Below are 24,138 nucleotides of genomic sequence, written 5' to 3' on the forward strand. Positions count from 1 at the left end.
GCAGCCCCAGTTTCCAAGCTGGCCCCATGGACCCACGTTCCAGGCTCGACACAGCAGTTCCAGGTGCTAAGCCCACCTCTCTGGACCCAGATGCCACGGTGGATCCTGTGGACCCAGATTCAGACCTCTCCTAGTGTACCCAGGTACGAGGCATACCCATTCACTAACCAAGGCACCAGGCCAGCCTGCCTGACTCCAGCAGCAAGCTGCCATGCAGACATCCACCAGACAGCCTGCCTAGAATCTCTGGCCAGGTTGACTGGTAGAGGGCTTTCCCTGTCAAAGACAGTCTATAAAGACCAGAAAGAATGACTATTTCTTCAAGTGCACAGACATTAATGCAAAGCCACAAAGATCACAGATAATCAGAAAAACATGATACTGTCAAAAAAGAACAAACTAAGTGACAATAATTGACTCTAAAGAAATGGAGATCTATAAACTACCTGGCAAAGAATTCAAAATAATCATTACTTTAAGTATAAATGGATCACAATCTACAATGAAAAGACACAGTGACTGAATGCACTTAAAGACCCAACTATATATTGCCTACAAGAGACTCACTTTAGCTTTAAGGACACATAGCCTGAAAGCGGAGGGATGGAAAAAGATATTCCAATGAAATGGAATCAAGAGAGCAGAGGTGGTTAAATTACAACAGACAAACAGACTTTAAGTCAAAAACTGTCACAAGAGATAAAGATCATTACGTAATGATAAAGGAGTCAATTAATCAAGAAGATATAATAACTGTAAATATATACATACCCAACAGTGGAGCATCTAAATATATAAAGCAAGTATTAATAGAACTGAAGAGAGATATAGACAGGAATACAATAATAGTAGGGGACTTCAATATGCCACTTTCAACAATAGATAGATCATCCTGACAGGTATGAATATGAGAGAACAAAGGACTTGAACAACACTACACACCAAGGGACACTCGTATACATCTATAGAACATTCCATCCAATAACAGCAGAATACACATTCTCTGCAACTGCACATGGAACATTTTCCAGAACAGATCACAGGTTAGGTCACAAAATAAGTCTTAACAATTTCATAAGACTAAAATCACATTAAATACCTCTTCTAACCACATGGTCTCAAACTAGAAACTAATAACAGGAGTAAAGTTGGAAAATTAGGAGCCAAAATGGAAATCAAAAAATATCTTGAGACAAATGACAACAGAAACACAACATACCAAAACTTATGGAACACAGCAAAAGCTGTTCTAAGAGAGAAGTTTGTAGCAATAACACTTACGTTACAAAAGAAGATCTCAAATAAACAACCTAACTTTTACCTCATGGAACTGGAAGAAACTAAACCCAAAGTAAGCAGGAGGAAGGAAATAATAAAGATCAGAGTAGAAATAAATGAAATAGAGACTAGAAAGACAACAGAAAAGATCAGTGAAACTAAGAGTTAGTTTTTTGGAAATATAGGCAAAATTGAGAAGCCTTTAGATAGACTGGGGGGAAAAAGAAAACTCAAATAATAACATTATAAGTGAGAAAAAAGGCAGTACAATTGATTCAACAAAAACACAAAGGACCATAAGAAACTACTCTGAATATTTATATGCCAACAAATTTGATAACATAGAAGTAATGGATAAACTCCTAGAATATGACTAAGACTGAACTGTGAACAGAAAATCTCAACAGACCAATAATAAACAAAGAGAATGAACCAGTAATCAAGAACTTCCCAAAAAAGAAAAACCTGGATTTGATGGCTTCACTGGTAAACTCTACCAAACATTTAAAGAACTAATACCAATACTTCTCAAATTCGTCAAAAAAACTGAAGACGGAACACTTCCAAACTTATTTTACAAGGCCAGCATTATCCTGACACCAAAGTCAAACGAGAAAACTACAATAAAAGAAAATTACAGGCTAATACCCCCCATGAATGCAGACGTATAAATTCTCAACAAAATATTAGCAAACCAAATTCAACAGCAAAAATCATACACCATGATCAAGTGGGATTAATCTCTGGGATGAAAGAATGGTTCAACACATGCAAATCAATAAATGTGATATAGCACATTAGCAAAATTAAGGATAAAAATCATATGATCATCTCAACAGATGTAGAAAAAGCATTTGACAAAATTCAAAACCTTTCCATGATAAAAACTCTCAACAAATTAGGTATAGAAGAAATGTGTCTTGACATAATAAAGGAAATATATGACAAACGCACGCTAACACCATACTCAATTGTAAAATGCTGAAAAACCTTTTCTCTAATATGAGGAAGAAGACAAAGATGCCCACTCTTACCACTTCTATTCCCTAGAGTGCTGGAAATCCTAGCCAGAGCAATTAGGAAAGAAAAATAAATTAAAAGGCACCTGAAACAGAAAGGAAGAAGTAAAATGGTCTCTGTTTACAAAATGATCTGTTAAAACCAATAAATGAATTCAGTAAAGATGCAAGATACAAATTAAACATATTAAAATCTGTTGTGTTTATATACACTAACAACAAACTATCTGAAAAAGAAATTAAGAAAACGATCTCATTTAGAACAGCATAAAAAAGTACTTAGGAATAATTTTTAAACACAGGGGTGAAAGCTCTATACACTGGAAACTATAAAACACTGATGAAAGAAATTAAAGACACAAATAAATGAAAAGGTATCCTGTGTTTATGGACTGGAAGAATTAATATTGTTAAAATTTTCGTACTACCCAGATCAATATACAGATACAATGCAATCCCTATCAAAATTCCAATGGCATTTTTCACAGAAATAGAAAAAAATCCTAAAATTCACATGAAACCACAAAAGACCCCAAATAGCCAAAGCAATCTTGAGCAAAATGAACAAAGATGGAGGCAACACATTATTTGATTTCAAAATATACTTCAAAGCTGCTGTAATCAAAACAGCATGTTATGGTCATAAAAACAGACATACAGACCAAAGTAACAGAATAGAAAGCCCGAAATAAAGCCACACAGATATGGTCAACTGATCTTTGAAAAAAGTGCTAAGGACTCATACTGTGGAAAGGATTCAATAATGGTGTTGAGAAAACTGGATATCCACATGCAGAAGAATGAAAATGGACCCCTATCTCACACTATTAACTTAGAATGAATGAAAGACTTAAAAGTAAGATCTGAAACTGTAAAACTGGTGGAAGAAAACATGGGGGAAAAGCTTCTTGACACCGATATGGGCAATTAATTTTTGGACATAATTCCATAAGTACAGGCAACAAAATACAGACAAATGGGATTGCGTAGAACTAAAAAGCTTCTATACAGCAAAGAAAACAATGATCAGAATGAAGAGATAACCTATGCAAGGAGACAAGATATTTGCAAACCATACATTTGATAAGGAGTTAATATCCAGAATATATAAGGAACTCACACAACTAAATAGCAAGAAAACAAATACCTAATTAAAAAATGGGCCAAGGCCCTGAAGAGACCTTTCTTGAAAGAACACACACATACAGCCAACAGGTATATGAAAAAATCAACATCACTACCATCAGCAAAATGCAGATCAAAACCATAATGAGACATCATCTCCACTTAAGAGAACTATTATTAAAAAGCCAAAAGATAAGAGTTAGAGAGGATACAGAAAAAGGGAACCCTCGTACACTGTTGGTAGAAATGTAAATTGGAACAGCACTTATGAAAACAGTATGGAGGTTCTTTAAAATTTTTAAATAGAACTGCCATATAATCCAGCAATCCCACTTCTGGATATATATCCAAAGGAAATGAAATCAGTATCTTGAAGAGATTGTCTGCACTCCCATATTCACTGCAGCATCATTCACAACAGCCAAGATAGGGATTCAACCTAAGTGTCTATTGATGGATGAATGGATAAAGAAAGTAACATTCCCTTCACACACACACACTATATATATATATATATATATATAGTGTGTGTGTGTATACACATACACACACACATATATATATACACATATATGTGTATACACACACACACACACACACACACACACACACAAGGGATATTATTCAGCCTTAGAAAAGAAGGAAATCCTGTCATTTGAGAAACAACATGGGTGAATCTGGAGGCATTATGCTAAGTGAAGTAAGCCAGGCAAGAAACAAAAATACTGTATGATCTCACTTAAGGTGGAACTCATATAAGCAGATAATAGAATGATAGTTGCCAAGAGCTGGGGAGATGGGGAGATGTTGGTGAAAAGGTACAAAGTTTCAGATATGCAGGATGAATAAGTTCTGGAGAACTAATGTACAGCATGGTGCCCACTGCTAATAATACTATTGTACAATTGAAATTTTCTAAGTAGATCTGAGTAGATCTTAATGTTCTCACTCCAAAAAAAATAACTATATCAAGTAATATGTTAATTAGCTTAATTGTGGTAATCACACTTCAGAATGTATAAATATATTAAAACTTCACACTATACACTGTAAATGTATATAATTTTTATTTGTCAGTTATACTTTAATAAGGGTGGGAAAACAATCTTTAGCGCTTTCAGGGTAAAAGACCAAATATCTTAAAAGAGCAAAATAATTAGGTTGGCATCAGACTTCCCAAGAGAAACATACAAGGCAATGATGGAGCAAATGAACAAAAAATTCAGGGGAAGAAATTGTAAACTGAAGATTTTACCTCTAAATCAGTCCTTCAAATATCAAGGCTACAGAAAAAAGTCTTAAAAGCATGTGTGAACTAGGGGAGTACTGTGCCCACAAGCACTTCTTGAGAAGCTGCTTTCTGGGAAAGGCAAGCTGACACGGGCCCTGAGCATTTCTGTACTTTCCTGCTGGGCATGCCAGAAAGGCAAGGTGCTGACTGCGTTCTAACCAGGTCATTTCTTATGTTTGTGTCTGCATGGAGTAGCTTTAAGGGGTAAGGTAGCATCTACCCAAAAAAAGGCAAGTTGCTTCCACTCACAGTAAAAGCAGTAGGCTCCCAAGCTCCAGGTTTCTCCCTTCTGACACAAACCACCGCACACTGTCCGCACCCACCAGTCACAGACTAACCTCCCAGCTTACACGTGGGGTAAAATCTCAGACAGCCCTCACAGTCCCTGACACTGCTAGAGGTGACTTTCCCTCAAGTACAAGGTGACAGGAAACCTCAGCAAAGGACAATGAGTATTTAACACATTTAAGTGTAGACTTAAGATTCAGACAAAGGTGAGGCCAGGGCAGAAGAGTAACAGAGACGTTACACGTTTGGACAAAGTGAAAAAAATGCAGGTAAGAAAACTGAGAAGAAAAGGGAGTGGGAAAGACAGAAGTAGAAGAAGCTCCCGGACTGCCACACAGGCCATGGGTGGGGCTCAAAAGAGATCTTCAAAAATTGACAAACTAGGTCACAAAAGTTTAAATAAGAAAACAGAGAACTAAGAGCCTTTTAAAAAGTATAAATACAAAGGTAACTACTAGAACAAAACCTTCTAAATACTAAAATAAATATAAAAAATCCCAACAACACAACAAACACATCATGTAGGTAAACATAGCAAATATTACATAGTATATGTAGCAATTATAACACAAATGTGACAGAGTAAGGTCAAACATCTGTCATATCGATAATTGTGAATAGGCTTAAGTCACTTATTAAAGGAAAGAGATTTTCAAACTGGCTCCCACAAAACAAGACTCACTTCTATGCTAATACAAAAGTGATTCACAAAGGCTTCAAATAAGACATTTTTTAGTGCTAAAAGTCACAGTTCATACTGAAGGTATAACAGTTACAAATAATTATCTGCTTTGCTAAAGCAGAAGCTATGGGAGAAGGAAGGAGAATTAGAGACACATTAATAATTAGAGGCTTTAATATTCTCAATCTCAGTGCAAAACAGACCATGCAAAGGTAAGGGTAGAGAAGATCTACAAAAAAAAAAAAAAAAAAAAAAAAAAAAAATCCTGAGTGACCTTACAAATAAATATTGTTTTATACCTTGTTAGTAAATATGAAGCAGAAAGTATATATCTCTTCAGAGAACTGGTTGTGGAGAAAAACTGATCTGGGAATCGCTTTATTTTATCAAGTAATGAACATTAGGAATGTGAACTGGAAACCTGGCCACTGCAGTAAGAAAAAAAAAACCTTGAAAGTTAGACAGGTTGAAAAGGAAGTCACAGATGGCATGACTGTCTATGTACAAAATCTACAAAATCACTACAAAGTCACTCCCAGAACTAAGAGGCAAGTAGAGCAAGGTTGCAGGATACAAGGTAAATATATAGAAGCCCACTGCTTTCCTATATACAAGCAGTGAACAATTAGAATTTGAATTTAAAAAGACCAATTATAATAACATCCAAAAAAAAGGAAATATTTAGATATAAATCTAACAAACATTTTGTTTGAAGAAAACTGCAAAATGATGAGAAAAATCAAAGATCTAAGCAAACGGAGAGCTCTTCCATGTTTGTGAATTGAAAGACTCAATATTGTTAAGATGTTCTTCCCAAGTTGATCTGCAGATTCAACACAATCTCATTCGACACCCCAGGAAGCTATTTTGTAGGTCTTAACAAACTGGTTCTAAAGTTTTTATGGAAAGGCAAAAGACCCATACAATACTAAAAAAAAGAACAAACTTGGAGGAATTGAACTACTGGATTTCAAGACTTAACTATAATCAAGACAGCATGGTATATGCAAAATAGTAAGGCGTAGATCAACAGAATAGAACAGAGAGCCCAGAAACAGACCAACACAAATATAATTGGCTAATATCCGACAAGAGTACAAAGGTAATTCAATGAAGAAAGGACAGTCTTTTCCATAAATAGTGCTAAACCAACTGGACATACACATGCAAAAAAATAAACACATACTGGATTTTTTTTTTTACAAAAATTAACTCAAAATGGATCATAGATGCATAGGGGCACTTGTACCCCAATGTTTATAGCAGCACTCTCAACAATAGCCAAATTATGGAAAGAGCCTAAATGTCCATTAACTGATGAATGGATAAAGAAATTGTGGTTTATATACACAATGGAGTACTATGTGGCAATGAGAAAGAATGAAATATGGCCCTTTGTAGCAACATGGATGGAACTAGAGAGTGTTATGCTAAGTGAAATAAGCCATACAGAGAAAGACAGATACCATATGGTTTCACTCTTATGTGGATCCTGAGAAACTTAACAGAAACCCATGGGGGAGGGGAAGGAAAAAAAAAAAAAAGGTTAGAGTGGAAGAGAGCCAAAGCATAAGAGACTCTTAAAAACTGAGAACAAACTGAGGGTTGATGGGGGGTGGGAGGGAGGGGGGGGTGGGTGATGGGTATTGAGGAGGGCACCTTTTGGGATGAGCACTGGGTGTTGTATGGAAACCAATTTGACAATAAACTTCATATATTGAAAAAAAAATTAAAAAGATAAATAAATAAATAAACCAAAATGGATCATAGATCTACCTGTAAAATGCTGGAAGAAAGCAAAGGAGAAAATCTACATAAACTTGGGTTTGGTAGTGGATTTTTAGATACAACACCAAAAGCAAGATCCATGAAAGAAAAAAACGTAGTTAAGCTGGACTTTATTAAAATTAAAAACTTGTGCTTTTGTGAAAGGTGCTATTAAGAGAATGAAAACACAAGTCACAGACTGGGAGAAAATATTTGCTAAATATATATCTGATAAAGGATTCGTATCCAAAATATAAGAATTTTGAAATCTCAACAAGAAAACAAAAGACCCAATTAAAAAACTGGGCAAAGATCTGAACGGATACAACACCAAAGAAGATACATAGCTGGAGGAGGGGAAGGAAAAAAAAAAAAAAGAGGTTAGAGTGGAAGAGAGCCAAAGCATAAGAGACTCTTAAAAACTGAGAACAAACTGAGGGTTGATGGGGGGTGGGAGGGAGGGGAGGGTGGGTGATGGGTATTGAGGAGGGCACCTTTTGGGATGAGCACTGGGTGTTGTATGGAAACCAATTTGACAATAAATTTCATATATTGAAAAAAAAAATAAATAAATAAATAAATAAATAAAAAGAAGATACATAGCTGGCAAATAGGAGTATGAAAACATGTGCAACATCATTTGTCATTCCAGAAATGAATATTAAAACAAAAGATACCACTACGCACATTAGAATAGCTAAAATCCAAAACTCTAATTGCTGGTGAGGATGCAGAACAATAGGAACTTTCATTCATTACTGATGGGAATGCAAAGTGGTACAGCCACTTTGGAAGACAATGGCAGATTCCTACAAAGCTAAACACAGTCCCATGACACAGTCCAACAATTGTGCTACTAGGTAAATACTCAATAGATTTAAAAATGCAAAATTATGTTTTTTGTCCGCATGAAAACAGCACAAGAATAATTACAGCATCTTTATTCATAGTCATCCCAAGTTGGAAACAACCAAGATGTCCTTCGATAGGTAAATGGATAAACATACCAGTGCATCCGTGCAATGGAATACTATTCAGAAATCAAAAGGAATGAGCTATCAAGCCATACAAAGACATGGATAAATCTTAAATGCAGACTGCTAATTGAAAGAACATAGTGAGACAGAAACTGTTATTGAAAGGAAAAAATTATCGGAAAAATGTTCACTATGAACGGAGAGTAAAAAAATCCTCTCCCAAGAAAGCTGTACAAGCTATAAAAAAAAGACATACCAGTGTCATACAAATATTCCTAAGCATTTTTGCTCCCTTTATTATTTATTTAACCAGTCAACTCCTCCCACAGAGTCACAAATCAAGTAATTCTTTTGCTAAAAGAGAACTCAAACTTTCCCCTTTTGGCTCAATGGAATTTACTCCACTCAGTCACTAGACGGTGCTTCCAGCTTCCTTGGACCAACCTGCTTCTGAAGCAAAGAACAGGTTTATTGACTTCAGGTTGCTACTAACCATCTCACCAGAGAACATTTGGGAAATAGATTTTTTTTTTGCCCAGCTGTTTAATGAAGCAAATTAATTTTATTCTTAACTTTAAAGACACTTTGGTGCCTTATAAAAAGAAATATAAGATAATTTCCTTTAGGGCAATGTAGCAAGTTCTAGTTTTCCATTACCTCCGATATTAATGATCAAATCATCAGACTTCACAGAAAAACATCCATTTCTCTTTTTTCTAAAAAACCTTCTCATTCCTCAGTTTCAGCTATTGATTCTTTGCTATCTATTTTTATTAGAAGTCTTCCAGAAGTTCTGGAACTTCCAAGATAAAAATCTCCTAATACAAGGGTGCCACCTAGTGGTCACTATGGGTAAATGCATGCCACAGAAAATGTGCAAGTGCGCATCTCCCATTTCAATTCTGCTTTGTGATGTGGATTTCAAAATGCATCGGGAGGAAAGATTTACTGAAACTACCATACTTGAAACAAGTTTCCTAATACTAATACATAGGTATGTTGTAAGATCTATCCTATCCTCCTTTTCTATCACTACTCAGATAACTAAAATTCATCTCTGAAGCTGCCTTAGTTAATTTCAAAGAATGTCAGAACATCAAGGTGCAAGAACATTAATCTATTAGCTAGGCCAACCTCTAGCTTTTCAGATGTGAAAACTAAGGCCTAGCGAGAGGAAGCCTGACTTGTCAACTAGTTGTGTTTCCAACACACCTGGTTTGCCTTAGCTTGGTTCCTAAGGGACTGGATGGTACAGTATCTTATAGAGAAGACACTTTAAATAACTCAGTAACAGTTCTACGTGCAAACCAACCCCCTAGCTGCTCCTACAAGGATGGCAGAGGGTAAAATTCCCCATCTAGGCTCTCTTCATGGCTTTCCCTTCTGAATTCTGACTGGGAACAGAAACCCTCAGAATTGAAGTTTTCCCACTAGTCACCAATGGAGATGCTGCTACAGCTTACTGACTGCTGGCCAGGCGCCAGGCGGTCGGTACACATGAGCTCTGGGTAAGTCTCCAACCTTCCCTGCTCAGGCACTTGGGGCTCCTAATGAGCATGCTCTATTTATTTCTCCCTTCCCTTCATCTCAGTACATTCACACGGAGCAAGAAACAACTGACAGAGCTGGGTGTTCCAGGCAAAAGAGACTGTACGTACAAATTATGGAGGTGTGAAAACAAAAAGTTTATTCAGAGAACAAATGCTTTAGCTTTGGGTGCCAGGAGCAGAAGATGCAGGTGCTAAAACTATCTGTCCTTCCTCTTGGCTTCGTGTCTGAAGGGAGGACGCAAAATTTGATCAGGAGGCAACACAATGAACGAAGAGCCAAGGCAGGAGACTGAGCCAGGTTGGTGTGAAGGGCTTGACTGATTTGGGAAAGACTACGGTTTGACCATGGTCAGTCTTCACAGAGCTCTGGTTGTCAGACACTGGGAAATGACTGTACTTAATAAATGACAAAGGCAGAATTGCAAAAATGTGAAGATTGACTTTGGCAACTTCCTGCCCAAGTCTCTAACCCTCCCCCTGCACGCTCTCCAGTGGGAGACTTGGAAGCCTCTGGGCAGGGGAGACAGGATAGCCTGATGGGAAAGGTTAAGTCCATTATCCCACCTCAAAGGGCTCCTTCTTCCCTCAGCCATTAGCACCACTAAGCAGGCCCCCCAGACAAAAAAACAAACAAAAAAACAAAAAAAACACCTGAATCTCAATCTGAAACATTTTTTATTCATTTTTGTGAGGGGGTTGAGCACACTAGGAACAGGGTGGAAGAGAGTCAACGAGGTCCATGTGAAGCTGTGTCAGCTCCCAGTAACAAAGGCGGGGGGAGAGGTCTCAGAATTCAAAGTTTGTACTTTGGAAATATGGTTATTTTTATACTGTTTGTAGTTTGATACTCATTCCCTTTCTGCTCTTCCTATTTGGTAAAGTTCATTCAAAAAATGTCAACTAACCTAAGTGGAACTAGAGAAAGCAGTTTTTGTCCAAAGCCATACCCCTGACGACTGGGCAGGTACAGGGGTGGAAACAGAATCAGGTAAGTGAATCCAGAGGAATTACCCCTTCCCTCCGGGATGCTTCCTTCCGGAGTTCTCTTACACTACAATTTGGAGGGTCCTGGGCCTGGTTTTAATAATATGTGATGACAGTTCCTTCACAATACTGCACTGTAAATGACTGTTAGCTTAAAGTGGGGGACAATAGCGTTAACGGTTTGGAGAGGAGCTAGTTCACTCTAATTGGTGGAAGGGAAAAGATTTCTGGCAGGAGATGTGGTCTTCTGGTGCTCATCTCCCTAACAGCTGCTCCTCTTCCTCCCTGGCACCATTTGTTACCTAGTAGAATCGGTTTTCAAGCCACATGCTACCTACTAATATTAAGGCAAATGCAAATTTCTTAAAATTCACTTTTTAAAAATAAGTAAAGAAAACGTGCCATTAGTTTGAAAGAAGAGGGCAAGCCGGCACATAGAACAAATATTTGAAACCAGAAATACAGAATATTTCAGGAAAAGGGGTTCTGTCCTTATCTATCAAAGTGCTAATACTCAACTTTAGACCTAGTACCCTCTGGGCTATGATTGAGCTCCTGTTCTACACTTTTCAATCAAGAGAACTTCCAAAGCTATTTATATTGACGGTATAATTTTCAACATGAAGGTTCACCAAATGCACAATGCCGCATCTTACCAAGAGTATCTTCAGCTCCAGTCCCTCTACCTCTACTTTCCATCCCAACAAAGAGGGAGAACCATACTCCGTAGTTAGCTGACAGCCACCCATGTCCCATATAACTCTTCCACAACCTAATTTGCAACACAATACAGGAAAACAGGTAATGCCTTCTTTCAGTACAAACTATATACCACACGAATAAAGAAATCAGAACCCTTCTTGGCAGTCTTGTGAAAGGTAAGTCTCAAAGTGGTTGTTTGTTTTTTTTAATTCTCATTTCCAAAAAGAAAAGTATTGCATAAACATAAAGCACTACAAATCTTGGGTTGAGGGCTGCAACCACAGCATTTACATCCTGTCCCAGAGAAAAGCAAATACTGCATTGTTTCACACATACATGGAATCTGAGGGAAAAAAACAAAAAACAAAACCAAACTCACAGATACAGAGAACAGATTGGTGGGTGCCAGAGGCTGGGGGTGGGGGAAATCAGTGAAAGAGGTCAAAAGGTATGAACTTCCAGCTCTAAGATAAAGAAGTCCCAGGAATATAATGTACAGCATGGTGACTATGATTAATACTATATTTTTTATCAAAGTTACTAAGAGAGTAATCTTAAAAGTTCCCATCACAAGAAAAAAAATGTAACTATGTGAGGTGAGGGACATTAACTAATAAACTTATTGTGGTCATCATTTTGCAATGTATACATATATCGAATTGCTATGTTGTACACCTGAAACAAATACAACGTTATATGTCAATTGTATTTTACTTAAAAAAAGAAATACATTCCCAATACGTGTTCAAAATCATTCCCCCCAACCTCAAAAAGAACTCCCATCTTTACATTATCAATGGAGAACAAACAACCTACTTGGAAATAACTGGGGCGTGGGAACACTTCTGCACAGACAGAAGGCTTGACTTTTCAGAAACAAGCCCCTCATACAGAATTTTAGTTTATTGTTTCTGGAGGCTGTTTTTGCCACGTTGCATTGTCACAACCATGAATCAGAAGCAGCTCCAACCCATACTGAGAATAAACAGTCCTGAAGCACTCACTTACACAGAAACTATAATTTAAGAAAACTAGGAATATGGAAGAATTATACAGATATTCAACCTTACATCAGGGACAGAAACTTCTAACATTCTATGACATTACTGTTGTTTTAGTTAGTAACAATAGCTCCCATTTGGGGCTGGGCAGTTTTCAGTATTACCATGTTTTAGACATCATGCTAAGTATTTCTCATGCATGTCCCCTTTCGTTTGCACAACAACCCTACAAGATGGGTATCATCCCCCTTTAACTGATGAGGAAATAAAGATGCAGAGATGGAGTTACTTCCTGGAAGTCACACAGCCGATAAACAACCCAAGACTGACTGAGGTCCAGACTTTCCATGTATCTAAAGGTATCTAAATGTAATCTAAAAATATCTCAAGGCTCCAAAACAAGTTGTAAAAGACGAAATTCTCAGAGTGAAAAGTTTTACAAAGCCACAAGAAAAGAACCAGCATTCTAAAACTAAACTTAAATTGTAGGAGTGAAAAAAAAGGACTGCCTTTAGATTAATGCCAGAAACAGCTTATTTATTATTATTTATTTTCTAAAAGAACTGAACACATTTTGAAACCATTTTTGGAAAATGTCACCGGAATTTGGTAAGAGTATGATCAAATGTTCACCGAGCTTCCACTTAGGCGGCCTGTATTGTGAGGTGGCGGGATACAGAAATCAGTAAGAAACAGTTCTCATTTCTCAAAGACTCAGTGGTGCTGGTGGGGGATACAGGTACAGTGACAGACCATAATACACAGCAGAAGGTACAACAACAGCGAGGTGTCGGCTATTACAGAGAAGTGAGGAAAGGTACCTAATGTAGCCAGTGGCTGGTAGGAAAGTTTACTGGAGGAAAAGCGGCGAAGAGCTGCCAGCCGGAGGGGGTGGGCTGCTCATTCCAGAAAGCAAGGCCTGGCCACAGACCAGAGGCAAGAAGCAGTGGGGAGACCCACAAAAAGGCCAGGGTGGCTGAAGCATGGAGTGAGAGTTAGGGCACAGGGAAGGCTGGGAAGGGTGGGCAGGCTCCAAATCATGAAGAAGTTTAAACCAGTGAACGGTTTTAAGCAAGGAAGCCACAGGCTCAGAATTATCTTTTAACTAACTCCCTCAAGGGCTGTGCATGGGCTTAGAGTCACACAGCCAAAGGTTCAACTTCTGGCTCTAGGGCTTATTAACTGTGAACTTTGGCAAGATTGAAAACCTTCTAAGCTTCAGTACTGTCACCTGTAAAAAGGGAAGTAAATGAGGTAAAAGCACTAAAGCACTGGAACATAGTAAATGCTCAATGAAGGGTAGCTCTTATTATTACTGTTAATATTGCAAGCCTAGAAGTTCAGGGAGATCCAAAAGGGAGTCCAGATGAGACACACTGATGCCCTGAACAGTGATGAAAAACAGGACAATCTGAGAAATATTCAGGAAACAGAAATGATAAAATCTGATGACTACCAGGTTATGGAGATCAGCCCTGCATCACACTCTGCACTGACAGTGTGGAGCCTGCTTGGGCTCCCTCAATCTCTCTCAATCTCTGGTCTCTCAATCTCTCTCTCTCTGCTTGGGCTCTCAATCTCTCTCTCTCTCTCTGCACCTCCCCTTCTTGCTTGCTCTAGTTCTCTCTCTCTAAATAAATAAACATTAAAAAAATATATGGTAAAAGGGACAGAGAGGAATTAAGTAGTGATAAGGGAGGAATGTAGGGTCAAAGGTTAAGTTTATTTTTAGAATGGGGCACCCCTGAGCACTTTGTGAGCTGAGAAGGAAAAGGTAGATGACAAAGAATGAGGATGCAGGAGACAGAATCACTGACAGAGCAAGGTGCTTGAGGAATTAAGAAGGAATTTTCCCTTTTTAATTTTTTTTAATGTTTATTTTTGAGAGAGAGAAATATAGAGCGGGGGAGGGGCGGAGGGGCAGAGAGGGAGACACAGAATCAATCCAAAGCAGGCTCCAGGCTCTCAGCTGCCAGCACAGAGCCTGATGCAGGGCTCGAACCCACAAACCGTGAGATCATGACCTGAGCTGAGTGAAGTAGGGCACTTAACTGACTGAACCACCCAAGCACCCTGAATTAGGAAGGTATTTTTAAGTATCTACGATGTGTCAAGTACCACGCTAGGCCCTGGGGACACTTGTCCACAAACCATCAGAACAGAGTGTAGCGTGAACACTAGTCTGCAGAGTGCATCCGACCAGCGGAGCTCAGAAGGCTGCCCATCTGACTGTGGGTTTCCTGAACCCAAGCTGGTGCCTGCTCACATTCTACTCTCACTGTCCAATCCACTGTCTGGCACCCACCACCTGCCAGGCATTCAGTAATGTTCTTGGTGCGAATAAATATACTGGTCAGAAACTTTATTTCTAGGGATAGAACTTTATTATAAACAGGTATGAAAATACATTGTAAGATAAAGGGAATTGGGGCATTAAAATACAATGAAATAATAATAATTAAAGTGTAGCACACATGCTTAGAAAACATGCATCTAAGAGCTTTGTACAGGGGCAGCTGAAGGTTAAGAGAATGGGGAGATTGGGGCACAGGGTTCAATCATGTGGGAAAGGCCTAAAGTGATTCCAGAACTCTCTCGGGCCAAATGTGGCCCCTCATCTACAAGCTTATGCTTGTAGTTAAACTGGTTCATGTTGAACCAGTTAAACTTCATTCAACCATCTAAGAAGGGGCAAAATTTTTCATCTCAAAATTGTAGATAAAGGATTAAAAAGGAAATGTGTGTGAAATTACACATCAGCTAAAACCCATTTACTGGCTATGTGACATGGCCCAGGTCCTGCAACTTCTAAGAAAGCAGATCATGTGACAGATGAGACCCCCCCCCCCCCACAAGCCCCTTTCAAATCTCTTGCTCAAAGGTTTAGCAAGCAATACTTGATAAAGCAGTATTTCTTAACTTTTTGGGGATCACACATTCCTGTGGGAATCTAATGAAAGCTATATATTCTATCCAGCTGCCCCTAAAATAAATATAGACACATGCACACAAAATTCTGCAAATCACTGGGACAAACTCCTGACTGTAAACCTCTGTCCTAGCAGGAAATTAGCTGAGGTGCAACTCTTTACAATGAAGATGCTTTGTCTTCCTTAAAAGTAATGGAGCCAGATATCAGAGTCACCGTGCAAGACCTAAGGTAGATAGCTTGCTGTGTGTCCACTTGTGTGTCCTTTTTATTTTTTAAAGTTTATTTTTATTTATTTTTGAGAGAGAGAGAGCGCGCACAAGCAAGTTGGGGAGGGACAGAGAGAGGGAGACACAGAATCCAAGGCAGGCTCCAGGCTCTGAGCTGTCAGCACAGAGCCCGACATGGGGCTCAAACTCATGGACAGTGAGATCATGACCTGAGCCAAAGTCAGATGCTTTATCGACTGAGCCACCCAGGGGCCTCCACTTATGTGTCCTTTTGAACCAAGTCTCCTCATCTCTAAACTCCACAGTGCCAAGTGCAGTGCCCGGAATATAGCAGGTACCCACTTAATTTGTGAATCTGGATCCATGGTTCTTGAGTTTTCAGACCTGTGGCGCTTTCCGAGGTCAACTGCAAACCCTCCCTCCCTTTCAGAGACAAATCCAGATACACAGCAACAACTATGGGCTTACTCTACAGAATCTGTCAACTTTCCAAAATTCATTTCTATTTAGAGGGGTGTAATCCACCCCAGACAAGAAGTTATACCTCAGTTCCAGACCAGAATTTGATGACCCTCTCCTCCCCCACAAAACACACTGTATCTGCTTTTCATAGAAATCCCTTACATTTATATAACTTTATATTTATATTTTTCCAATCTCTCTCACACACATTCAATATTCATTTGGGACACAGGCAATATACCTGGTACTCCATTTTAAACATAAAGAAAGAAAATATAATATTTAAGTGATCATAAAGAGGGCTTTCTACATAGTCCGGAACCAGGACTCCAAGTCACATTTTAATAAATATGCTAGTGTTTCTGTCACCCGTGAAACGAGACTGACAGAGTGAAATACTTGTGACATTTAGTAAATTGTTCAGTGATAACATCTAAATAGTACCTATCATTTCAGAAACCAAGAGCCATACCAGTGTAAGCAATTTTATATACAATGATTAAATAGTTTAGTTTTTCCAATATTCAGTAATAATCAAACCGACCTATTATTTATGACTTCAAAAAAAAAAAAAAAAAAAAAAAGCAAAATCCACTGCATAGGAGGGGAAAAATTCCATACTTACCTACTGCACAATGTAAAATCTAGAGACAAAAAAGGGAGAGAAAAGAATTAGTAAAGATCAATAACAATATAGTTTATATAAACTAGCCTTTCAGTATTGAATTTGAAAAATAAACATTCCATTTTTAAACCTGGCTATTTAACAAAATGTAAATTCTTATTTATTTTTGTTTGTTTGTTCATTTTTAGTTTCTGTACCTGTGGAAATTTTTGTAAGGAGTAAATCTGACCCAGTAGTCTACCAGATGTCAAGGATCTCTTTTTTAATACATGAACTTGTAAAAACAGTAGATGTACATCTCCCATGTCCCACATTCTACAGAACAGAACTGTCAGACTATAGAATACAGGGTTAGAAAAGCCTTTTTTGGCTCTTCTTATCCAGCAGGCCCTTCAATGCAGACATTCATTCAACCTACAAAGCTCCAAACTCAGACTCCATCTTGTCTCATTTGGTGACCTCATTACAGGCATATTCCCAGTCCAATCTGCTACCCTTGATCTCTTTATGCTCCAAGCCCACACTGCAAACTGCCTTTGCACCCCTCCATCTAGGTGCACCAGCAGTGGCTCAAACATGGCATGCCTCTTCAAGAAACTCATGCTTTTCTTCCTTCACGACTGCTATGCCTCTTGATCATCAACTTCTCAGTCTCCCAAATTCAGCTATTTTCCTTTCCCTCACCTACAAGTCCTATTGATTTCCAAGTCCTGCTAATACTTGTGGCATCTGCCTTCAGGGTTTTTATTTCCAGTGCTTTGGGTGTGATTGCTATCTCTTTTCCATCTCAGTGGCCATCCAAGTGGCCAATTTGGTCATTCTAAATTGCCTTCCTATTCATCCTGTATGTGGCATTGCTTTAACCCTGGTGATGGTTGTGGTAAAGAAGTAATCTGAGGAGCTGGGTTCAAGATGGTGGTGTAGCAAGATCCTAAATGTACCTCTTCCATGGACACAACAAATCTAAAACTAAATGTGGAATAATTCCTTCTGAAAGGGACCTGAAAGTTCAATGAACAGAGCCTCCACAATAAAGGATAAAAGGATAGCATCAAGATGGGAAAGAGGGGGCAGAAACACAGACTTGCTAGGGAATGAAACAAACCCTAGCTATGGTGATCATAACTGGGAGGGACATTAAAGGAACAGACTTTTTCCCGGAGGATCAAAATACCTGAGGTCTATATCTGGCACCAAATCCTTAGATCTTGAATAGGAGTGATGAGCCCTCAAAACACTAGGCTCTGAAAATCAACAGGGATCACCTTCAGGAAGACTATAAAACTGCAGGGAATAGAAAATCTGCTCTTAAAGGGCTGATATGCAGACTCACTCAACCCAGAAACCAGCACAAAAATACCAACTTGAATAGTACATGGACCATAGGTAAAGGAGAATCATTTGCTAACCTAAAACGGCAGGAACTTTCCCTGGAAACAAACACTGGTAGGAGGAATTTTTGTGATTCAAGTCTGCCTTACTAATATGGGCACTGGTAGGCACCATTTTGGAATCCTCTAACATACTAGTGACAGTAAACACAGCCAGCAGAGAACCCTGCCCACAGACACACTGCAGCAGTTGTGGACACAACGTGCAGCCCAACCAAGTGCCAGCCCAGCCCACCAACATACCACAGCCCTGGGCCCTGCCACAACAGAAGGACAACACAGCCCACACAGGGGACACTCCTTGAACACCTGGTTCTAGTGATTGGGAGACTGTGTTTCTGGGCCCAATAGTGCATCTTCTATGTAAAGCCACTCATTCAAGACTGGGAGAGGTAGGTGACTTTCCTAATACATAGAAACAAACACAAAGAGGCAAAATGAGGAAACAGACTATGTATCCAAAAAGAACATGCCAAAATCTCAGGGTAAGAACTAAACAAAACACAGATAAGCAATCAACCTGATGAAAAGTTCAAAGAAGTTATCATACAGATGTTCAGTGAACTCAGCAGAAGAATGGTTGAACAGAGTAAGAAGTTCAACAAAGAGACAGAAGGTATAAGAAAGTATCAAACAGAAGTTTGAAAAATACACTAGAAAGATTCAACAGAAGACTGGACGAAGTAGAAGAATGAATCAGCAAGCTGGAAGACAAAGCAAGGGAACTTACCCAGACAACAGAAAAATGAAAAAAAAAAAAAAAATTAAGATAAGTGAAACAGATAAAGGAGATTAAGAAGTATAAATTTCCAGTTATAAAATAAATTAAGTCATGGGGATGAAAAGTACAGCATAGGGAACATAGTCAAGGTGATATTGTAATAATGTTGTATGGTATAACCGATGACAAAAGAAGCAAGAATATACAGTGTGAAAAAGTCTCTTCAAAACAGGTGCTGGGAAAACTGGACATCTACATACGAAAGAATGAAACTGCATCACTTTCTTACACCATACACAAGAATAAATTCAAAATGGATTAAAGACCTAAATGTGACACCTGAAACCATAAAATTCCTAGAAGAAAACATAGGCTGTAATCTCTCTGACATGTGTGGTAGAAAGATTTCTCTAGATATGCCTTCTTTGGTAAGGAAAACAAAAGCAAAATTAAACTATTGGGACTACACCAAAATAAAAAGCTTTTGCCCTGTGAAGCAAATGGTCAACAAAATAAAAAGACAACCCACTGACTAGGAAAAGATATTTATTCGCAAATGATGTATCTGATAAGGGGTTAATATCCAAAATATATAAAAAGCTTATACAACTTAATACCAAAAAACCCCAAATGATTCAATTAAAAATGGGCAGAGGAGATGAAGAGACGTTTTTCCAGAGAAGATACACAGATGGCCAACACACAGAATAAGATGCTCAACATCACTAATCATCAGGAAAATGCAAATCAAAACCACAGTGAGATATCCCTTCACATCTGTCAGAATGGCTAGAATCAAAAGGACAAGAAATAACATGTATTGGCGGGGAGACTGAGCAAATAGAACCCCTTGTGCACTGTTGGTACGAAGGTAAGCTCATGCAGCCACTGTGGAAAACAGTATGGAGGTTCCTCAAAAAGTTAAAAACAGAATAGAATCACCATATGATCCAGTAATTCCACTACTGGGAATTATCCAAAGGATATGAAAACACTAATTCAAAAAAATATATGTATTCCCTGTGTTTATTTCTGCATTATTTACAGTAGCCAAGATATGGAAGTAACTTAAGTGTCTGTTGATAGATGAATGGATAAAGACATTTTATATATACACAGTAGAATATTACCCAGCCATAAAAAAGAATGAAACCTTGCCATTTGCAATGACATGGACGGATCTAGAGAGTATTATATTAAGTGAAGTCAGTCAGAGAAAGACAAATACCATATGATTTCACTCATATGTGGTATTTAAGAAACAAAACAAAGAAAAAAAGAGACAAAAACAAAAAACCAGACTGTTAACTATAGAAAACAAACTGGTGGTTACCAGAGGGGAAGATGGCCAGGGGAGATGAGTGAAATAGGTGATGGGGATTTAAGAGTACACTTATGATGAGTGTAATGAATAGAACTGTTGAAATATTATGTTGTACACTTGAAACTAATATAATATTGTATGGTAACAAGACTTGAATAAAGCTACTTTAGAGAAAGAAAGAAAGAAAAGCCCAAAGGTATCTCCCTAGTTGGTGAAAAAAAAAAAAAAAAAAAAAGTTGCATGGTAATAGATGGTAACCAGATTCATTGAGGTGAGAACTAAATAATACATAAAATTGTTGAATAACTATTTTATGCACCTGAAGTTAATATAATTGTATATATCAACTATACTTCAATAGTAAACATTGAAAGAAAAAGGTGATGCAATGGATAAATGTTAAGAAGCTCTGGAAGGTTTGGAGCACAAAGGAATCAAGGGCAGAATGAATAGCAAAGGAGCTGCAGCAGTTATTTAAGTATGGTATAATAATGACCTGCACAGTATGAGAGTTGAGAACACAGGAAAGAAAGAATGTAGCTGCGAATTACTCTGATAAAGAAGTGGTGGGGCTTGGTAATGGGAGTAGGCAGTAGAAGGGGGAAAAATTCCCCAAACTCCAATCTGAATCAAAGAATTATAATGTATTGGCTCCCAGACACCTTAATCACAAGGGCTAAAAAAAATCCACAATTTTAAAAGGGGAGGGAATTGATATAGCTGTTTATTTTGTTAACTGCCCATTTTTTAACTAAACACCAAAAACTACCACAATCATTTAAAAAAATTTTTTTTTAATGTTTATTTTTGAGAGAGAGAGAGAGAGAAAGAGAGAGAAAGTGCACGCACAGGAGAGGGGCAGAGAGAGATAGAGACACAGAATCTGTAGCAGGCTCCAGGCTCTGAGCTGTCAGCACAGAGCCTGATGTGGGGCTCGAACCCCCAAGCCATGAGATCATGACCTGAGGTGAAGTTGGATGTTTAACCAACTGAGCCACCCAGGTGTCCCCACAATCATTTTTTAAGGAACAAAAAATTAAGAAGAACATACCTGAAAACAGTCTTTTGAAAAAAGAAGAGAAGATAGGAAATTAATTAGAATTCTAATTTTAGAAACAGTTCTGAGAATGTAAATTCAAGAAAAAAAAAAACATTAGCAGACATGTCTCTATACTCTGACACTTTATCTGGCTACTTCCAAAATATCTTATAATAATTAACACTTTTTCCAGGTTACATAGCACCTTTACAAATGCGGTTTAAAAAAAAAAAAGGAAAAAATTAAGAAAAGTGAAGACACTTAAGGGACCTTTAAGACAACATCAAGTGGGATAACATTCACATTGTAGGGCTCACAGAAGGAGAACAGAGAGAAAGGGCAAGAAAATTATTTGAAAAAATAATGGCTGAAAATTTCCCTAATCTGGGAAAGGAACTGAACACCCAGGTCCAGGATTCCCAGAGTTTCAAATAAGGTATCCCCAAAGAGATCCACACCAAGATACATTATAGTTAAAATGGTAAAAGCTAAGGATTAAGAGAGAATCCTAAAAGCAACAAGAGAAAAACAACTTGTTATGTACAAGGGAAACCCTACAAGGCAATTATCAAATTTTTCGGTAGAAACTTTACATGCCAGAAGGCATATACAAAGTGCTGAAAGCTAAAAACTTCCATCTCAAATTCTCTGCCTAGCAAAGTTTTCATTCAGAACTGAACAACAGATTATGAGCTTTCCATGTAAATAACAGCTAAAAATATTCATCACCAATAAACCAGCCCTACAAGAAATACTAAAGGGACTTCTTTAAGCTGAATAAAATTGGTACTAATTAGTAAGAAAACATATGAAAGTAAAATTCTCACTGGAAAAGGTAAATACATAAACAAGGTAGTGAATCAATCACTTATAAAGCAAGCATTAAGGTTAAAAGACAAAGTAGTAAACTTAACTGAAGTTACAATAATGAATTAAGGGAAGCATAGAAGAAAAAGATACAAAATGTATCATCAAAAATATAAATGTGGGGGAGAAGAGTAAAAAGGTAAAGCTTTGAATTGTGTTTAAAATTAAGTTGCTATCAAATTAAAACAGACTGCTATTTACACAGAATATTTTGTGTGAACCTCAAAGTAACAACAAGGAAAAAATTTAGAGTAAATACACAAAAGAAAATGAGAAAGGAATTTAAACCTAACACTAAAGAAAGCCATCACACCACAAGAAAAAAGAGAAGGAACAGAGAGGAATTACAAAGATAGCCAGAAAACAATTAACAAAATGGCAATAAGTTATTACTTCTTAATAATTACTTTAAATATAAATGGACTAAATTCACCAATCTAAAGACACAGAATGGCTAAATATATAAAAAAAATGAGACCCATCTATATGCTGCCTACGAGACTCACTTCAGAAGTAAAGGCACAGAGTGAAAGGGAAGGGTTAGAAAATGATATGCCATGCAAATGGAAATGAAAAGAAAGCTGGAATACCTATCCTCCTATCACATAAAATGGACTTCAATACAAAGACTATAATAAAAGACAAAGAAGAGCATTATATAATGACACAGGAGTCAATCCAGCAAGAAAATATAACATTTATAAATACATATGCACCCAACATAGGACTGCCAAAACATATAAAACAAATATTAACAGACCTAAAGGGAGGACCTGAAATCATAAACACAGTAACAGTAGGAGATTTTAATACCCTACTTTCATCAATAGATAGATCATCCAGACAAAAAATCAATTAGGAAACACTAGCCTTAAACAACACATTAGACCTGATGGACTTAATAGATATATACAGAACATTCCATCCCAAAGCAGCAGAAAACACATTCTTCTCAATTGCACATGGAACATTCTCTAGGACAGATCACATGCTGGGCCAAAAAGCAAGTCTCGATAAAATGAAAAAGATTGACATCATATTATAACCATTTTTTCTGACCACAATGGTATGAAACTAGAAATTAATTACAAGGGAAAAAAAAACCCACAAAAATATGGAGATTAAGCAGCATGCTCCTGAGCAGTCAATAGTTCATCCAAGAAACCGAAGGAGCAATAAAATACCTAGAGACAAATGAACACAAAAATCCAACACATCAAAATCTACGGGATGCAGCAGAAGTGGTTCTAAGAAGGAAGTTCAGAGCAAAACAGGACTACGTCAAGAAACAAAACACCTCAAATAAGCAATCTAACTTTGCACCTAAAGGAACTAGAAAAAGAAGAACAAACAAAGGCTCAAATTAGTAGAAGGAAGAAAATAATAAGATCAGAGTGGAAATAAATGAAATAGAGATTCAAAGCACAATAAAAACAAAACAAAACAAAAAAACAATGAAAGCAAGAGCTGGCTCTTTGAAAAGAGAAAATCAACAAACCCTTAGCTAAACCAAGCAAGAAAAACAGAAGAGAGGGCTCAAATACATAAAATCAGAAATGAAAGAGAAGTTACAATTGAGACCAAGAAATAACAACCTAGAAGAAATGGGTAAATTCCTAGAAACATATAATCTGCCAAGACTGAAACATGAAGAAACAGAAAATCAGTAGATTGATAACTAGCAAGGAGACTGAAACAGTAATCAAAAACCTCCCAACAAACAAAAGTCCAGGACCAGGTGGCCTCACTGGCAAATTCTACCATTCAAAGAAGACTTAATACCTGTCCTTTTCAAACTCTTCCAAAAAACAGGAGAAAGAAAAGCTTCCAAATGTATTTTATGAGGCCAGCACCACCAACACCAAAATCAGACAAGGACATCACAC

At 37.7% G+C, this 24,138-nt stretch overlaps 1 protein-coding gene across 1 annotated transcript in view; it reads right to left on the reverse strand.

The window, feature by feature from the left end:
• Positions 1 to 24,138, reverse strand: part of HACD2 (3-hydroxyacyl-CoA dehydratase 2) — a 102,644-nt gene that overhangs the window by 59,900 nt on the left and 18,606 nt on the right. The window contains exon 3 of the mRNA XM_060639764.3: positions 16,911 to 16,929. Within this exon, the coding sequence (XP_060495747.1) occupies positions 16,911 to 16,929 (19 nt within the window). The remainder of the gene's footprint in view (positions 1 to 16,910; positions 16,930 to 24,138) is intronic.

This window comes from Panthera onca, chromosome C2, assembly GCF_046562875.1.
Source record: "Panthera onca isolate mPanOnc1 chromosome C2, mPanOnc1 haplotype 2, whole genome shotgun sequence".
In the NCBI taxonomy this organism is placed as follows: Eukaryota; Metazoa; Chordata; class Mammalia; order Carnivora; family Felidae; genus Panthera; species Panthera onca.